General features: G+C 37.8%; 1 protein-coding gene across 1 annotated transcript; it reads right to left on the bottom strand.

The window, feature by feature from the left end:
- Window positions 1-935: 935 nt before the first annotated feature.
- LOC132559432 (uncharacterized) lies at window positions 936-4,408 on the bottom strand. Its single transcript, XM_060224047.1, has one exon. The coding sequence runs from the start codon at window positions 3,976-3,978 to the stop codon at window positions 2,311-2,313; it is 1,668 nt and encodes a 555-aa protein (XP_060080030.1). The 5' UTR covers window positions 3,979-4,408; the 3' UTR covers window positions 936-2,310.
- Between the last annotated feature and the right edge of the window lie 906 nt (window positions 4,409-5,314).

The following is a 5,314-nucleotide window of genomic DNA, read 5'->3' on the forward strand; positions in this document are numbered from 1 at the left end:
TCATAATCCAAACCCAAATCCCATAAAACTAGGGTAAAATATTAACAAAAGAAGTATTTACACACAGACTACTGAAAAAATACAAGGAGAATTACTTCTTTTCACAACATGGATTACAAAAACACTAGAATGACATAATATAAATCATCGCAACATGTAAGGGACTGGACAGGGTCAGCGAGTTCTGAACAAACGCCAAATAGCAATTGACTTGAAATGGCAAATAGCAAATAACAAATATCGCATTGGCATGTTGTAAGTACTTGGGAGGGTTGGGTATACATGTGGTATTTCGAGGACGGACGTTCTTAAATACATAAGGAACATGTCAAGAACAAGTTATGTTCTTTTATATTTGTGATAGATATTTCCTATTTGATTATATTAGTTAAATGTTTGTAACATGCAAAAACACCTAGCTTCTAATTTGCTTAATAACAACTTCCGCAAACTTGCAAGACCTCCGTAATGAAGAAAAAACAACATGTACATGCTGATCCGGGAAGCTACATGATCCCCCGTCACTTCTCAATCAAGATGATTATAATATATTAAAAGCAGACCACTTCTTGGCTTACCAAAGTTATCCGGAATTACTCCCATGTTACTAACGAAGTTGGGTGTTCATCCTACCGGTACTTAGATGTGGCTGGGGTCTGACCACTCAGCTACATACAAACTGATTATCTACATAATGTATGTACATTAATACGTTTCTCTTCCTTTCTTTTCAAATTATACACATGTGCACTTAAAAGGGAACCTAAAACTAACACGAATAATTTATCCCAGTTATGAATTACTTATTTAGTAAACAATGACATTATCTAGAATAAAGAATTCATATACACTGTTGTCGCTTATGGATAATCATTGGCCATCAGAGTTAGCATATAATAAAGAAAACCAAAGTCCATACGGAACCTACGGTTGTATTTCAATAAGTAGTAAGTGTATAAGCATGTAAACAAAATACTCATAGCAACATAGTTTACCAGACCAGCAGTTCCTGATACCTGGACTAGATTTGTATTGTTACAGAGTTGTCGCCCCTTGTGATTACGTCGGTTCATAAATGATACAATCGTCTCTACATTTTAAAATACGTCACCATTCTTACAGTGTAAACTGTTTACACTGTACACCGAACATCACATCTAAAATCGATAATTTGATATCGATTTATTGAAAAATACTGCAACAATTCGAACGACAATATCAAGCTTGAATCAAGCATATATTTAGTAATCAAAGTTTTATAAACTGGGTCATATTTGGTATCATAGACACAGGGGCATCATAAACAATAACAATGTGTACATAAGTCTTCTTACTCGAAACGGAAAATAGCAGTTTACTGGAAGTTAATCTAGCAATACTTTCCAGCAAAATGAACGATCAAAATACCTATGGGCCACATTGTACTTGATTATCATGTCCCTGTGTGCTAGAGGTGACGACAACCTTTTGGTACAGATACGAGTGGCTACACCTAACGACCGTCGACTGCACTGTCACATCCGTTATAATTGATGACGACACACTTACAGACGTGACAGCAATGAATTTTAACAATAGACATTGGTTACACCACTTGGACACATTGTCGTTGGTATCGACAACTGTAATGATTTATTAATTCCACCAGAACTAATTTAATTTCTGAAAATGTTTGCTCGGCCATAGACACCTGTATCTAGAGCACAGGGACGTCTGTATTACACGTCCCTGTGGAGCGTTAACAAAGCCAAACTCCAGTCCACTATGTATCATACAATGTAGTCAATCAATTGCAAAATCCTCAAATCGACTTTTGGGGCTACTCAAAAAACAACAATATTTTATATTTTCACTGTTTGTGCCATTTTAAAAGCCAAGTTTACCAACAAAAACGTTTGACTAAATTTTGAATTACATTACAAATATTTGTCACATCATGTTTCGCCGTGAAATGTCACTCTTTCCTCGCTCAGCTTTCTCAATAGGCCAATCCGACGGAAATACGTCATTCAGTTCAACTATAGAACCCTCAATCGAACTCCCAAATGTCATTTACTCGGCTAACTTTTAAGAAATCTATGTTTAGAAATGACGTACTTCCGTCTTACAGTTTACTTTTTTGTGTGATGCTTAGTGAACTGGTTTTTTTTGCTTTACGTTCCAGATACAGGTGCCTGTGGATTAATCTTTGATAGGATAGAAAAATAGCATCCTGGTCCAATATCAAACATACATCACTAGACAATTGTACAAAAGTTCACATAAAACTGTTCACAATTAAATAATACTGTTATCCATTACCTTTTTACTTTATCGCTTTTTACATTTAATCATGTTTTTAAATTCCTTTCTAAATGTTTTATCGAAAAAAGCATAAATAAATGGATTTGCTACGTGATTGAGGAGATAAAGTTGGAAGAGAAACAGGTATAGGACCCGCTCCCACTGAGAATATTCCGTCCAGTACTGGACCGAGTCCAGATTGACCAACATGTTTGCGATTAAGGCTGGGGTATATGTGATCGTACAAACCAAAGCTATCATCATAAACATGATAGAGAATCGGTGTACCATCATTCTGTTTTTCTTCCATCGAGCACCCACCTGTGACTCTTGTTTAAATCCCTTATTGATTGGAACATTACCTGCTCTAGAATCTTTACCAGAAACACTTTTGATAGAAGCTTTCACTATTTCACCACCACCATCCTCATTGATGGGTTCCAGATCTTTTTTCGTACCGTTCGACTTCACGTCATCATCGCTGAGTGTTTCTGGATTAGTTTTCTTAAAACTGACGGTCTTTGAACCAGGCTGCCCTGGTGGTGAAGGACCCACTTGGTCTGTAATGCCGTTACAAGTGCTTTTTGGTTCCTCCTGTGTTTTTGACGTGTCTGTCGATCCGTGATGATCATTACCCGTCACAGCTGCGTCATCGGTTGAATAACCCTTGTCGATAGACGCTGTTTCGCCTTTCTCATTAACCTTGTCGGAACACTCGACACTTCCGGTTGTCTTTGACGATGATGACTCTTCGGATTCTATAGGAACATTTTTTTCATAACTGATAAGATTATGCTTGTATTTTTTCTGAATAGCTGGTGAATCGTCGACACTGCTACTGTTTTTAATGGATTTATAATTACCTCTTTTTGACGTCACTTCCGGTGAATCAGTGAGCGTAATGTCCTGTATGGACACACACGAATTGTTAGCTTCCGCTTTTACACTGTCCTGAGTACTGCGATGGGTAGAAGCGTTGTACGCATCAACGGTTAAGTCCATATGTCGTTTTACCTGTTTATATATTGTATATCCTGTCATTGAATACAGAACGGCAACACCCAGCATCACACTCCCCGCACACCCAAACATAAAATAAAAGTAGATAAGAATATCTTGCTTCATAGACGGGCTCTCGTCGTCCTTTCGTCCACAACGGTACCCAGTCACATTCAAGCGACTGTCATAAATTTCCGTTTCTCCGTAAAACACAAATATAGGAATATCGATGACAATGGCTACACCAAACGTCACTGCCAAAGCAACCTTATTTATTAATGATGTCATTTGTCTGCCAAAAGGACGACAGACTTTGAGATAACGTTGTACAGCGATGATAAAAAGTAGCATTCCAGATGCTGTTCCCATAGTGCGGACAAAATACCAACATATACGACAGAGAATGTCGCCTTGAAAATTCACCGGAAGTATGTTGCGGGCCAAAGAAAACAAAGTACCAGTGGAGCAGACGACAATGTCCATTCCAGCCAGGACAAGAATGAAGAATTTGTCGTCAAACTTGACCTTGAGTTTGAAGCTGTAGATGTATATAACAGCAATGTTACCGAATACTCCGATAACTGCATAAAGTACTAGAAGTACATCTATGGGTATGAGTTTGTACGCTTCATCTCTGTTCCAAGCTTCCAAGTCTATCTTTGGAACTGAGGAGTCGTTACTGCTCGAATTCATCATTGGCGTTGATTATGTGTCTACTGGTGAATACATGATTTCCTTTAAACAGTTTTTTTTATTAATCCATTTGGTCCTTAATCTACATATATTATACAACAACGTCCACATATCCAAGGAAGATTTACACTGGTATGTAATATACACATGGTCTTACAACATATACGGCTCCGCTAATACTCACGTGGTTTGTTAATACCCAGAGTTGTATTTAGAAACCACTCTGTGTCCTAGGACTCCGCACGTTGTGATAAGTCAAACCATTATTAAGAAGTTCATTCACGAAAAACACTCCTAGCAAATTGTCAAACCATTCCGTCGCGAAACATAAGGCAGTATGTAGTATTGGTAGTGTTTACTCCGTACTTAAATGAATACCGATTGATACGTCAGAGCGCGTGCAGCGCCCACGTATTCTCTTCAGCAGTCGAGGCGTGTATCAAACAATATCACGTGTGTAAGATGGACGCGTGCGACGAATAGTTACTCGACTGATAAGAAGAGTTTCTCGGTAAATTTAACAATGCATTGTGTCATCGTGTGTTGTACATCTGTTATGTGAGTTCATTCTTACATTCCTGACCTACACTCTAAACCACAACAGTGTGGTGAGCACGCGAGAACTTCGACATCCGCATTACTCCTTAACACTATAATGTAATCACTTCTGAAACTTTCTTGTTTAAACCATACATATATATCTACATTCTTGTATATCATACCTTTTCCAGTATCCTCGTCCATCTACACATCCTTACATTGAATATCACTGTCTCCGTAGCGGAACGACACCAACGTGTGTGTTTTAGAAGTCTATCCTCTCACAGTCCGCATATAACTGAAACACATTCGTATACATGTACAAAATTTACCCCAAATAGTTCACAGTGAATTATTAAACACCTGACACACTTAAAATCATGGAAGCGTGCGGTAGAATTGATTGGTGTATCTTCTATGATTAAATGATGGACTATTAACGTTTTAAGCCCTAAATGTTTGTTCCTTATCGTTAGCTGTGATACAACTGTGTCATGCAATGAACCATGATACACAACACATAAACACATGAGAACGCCACACCTATATACATTACCACGTATTTCTTGATGGCAATACATTGTACGTACCACGGAGCGGACGCGGCATTTAAATGTAGTTGTCAAACGTAACATGAACAAATGTATCAGAGATTTATAAATGAAATGTGGATTTTAAAACGGTAACATTTGGTTTTCTTTCATCTTTTATTTAAAAGGGCAGTTACATAATAATTACTTCTGCCTAGTTCGCGAAAATTACATTCGGGATAAGACTTTTGAGGATCACAATAGATTTC

This window comes from Ylistrum balloti, unplaced genomic scaffold (genome assembly GCF_031769215.1).
Source record: "Ylistrum balloti isolate Yb309-2 unplaced genomic scaffold, AGI_CSIRO_Ybal_v1 Utg370910, whole genome shotgun sequence".
Classification (NCBI taxonomy): Eukaryota; Metazoa; Mollusca; class Bivalvia; order Pectinida; family Pectinidae; genus Ylistrum; species Ylistrum balloti.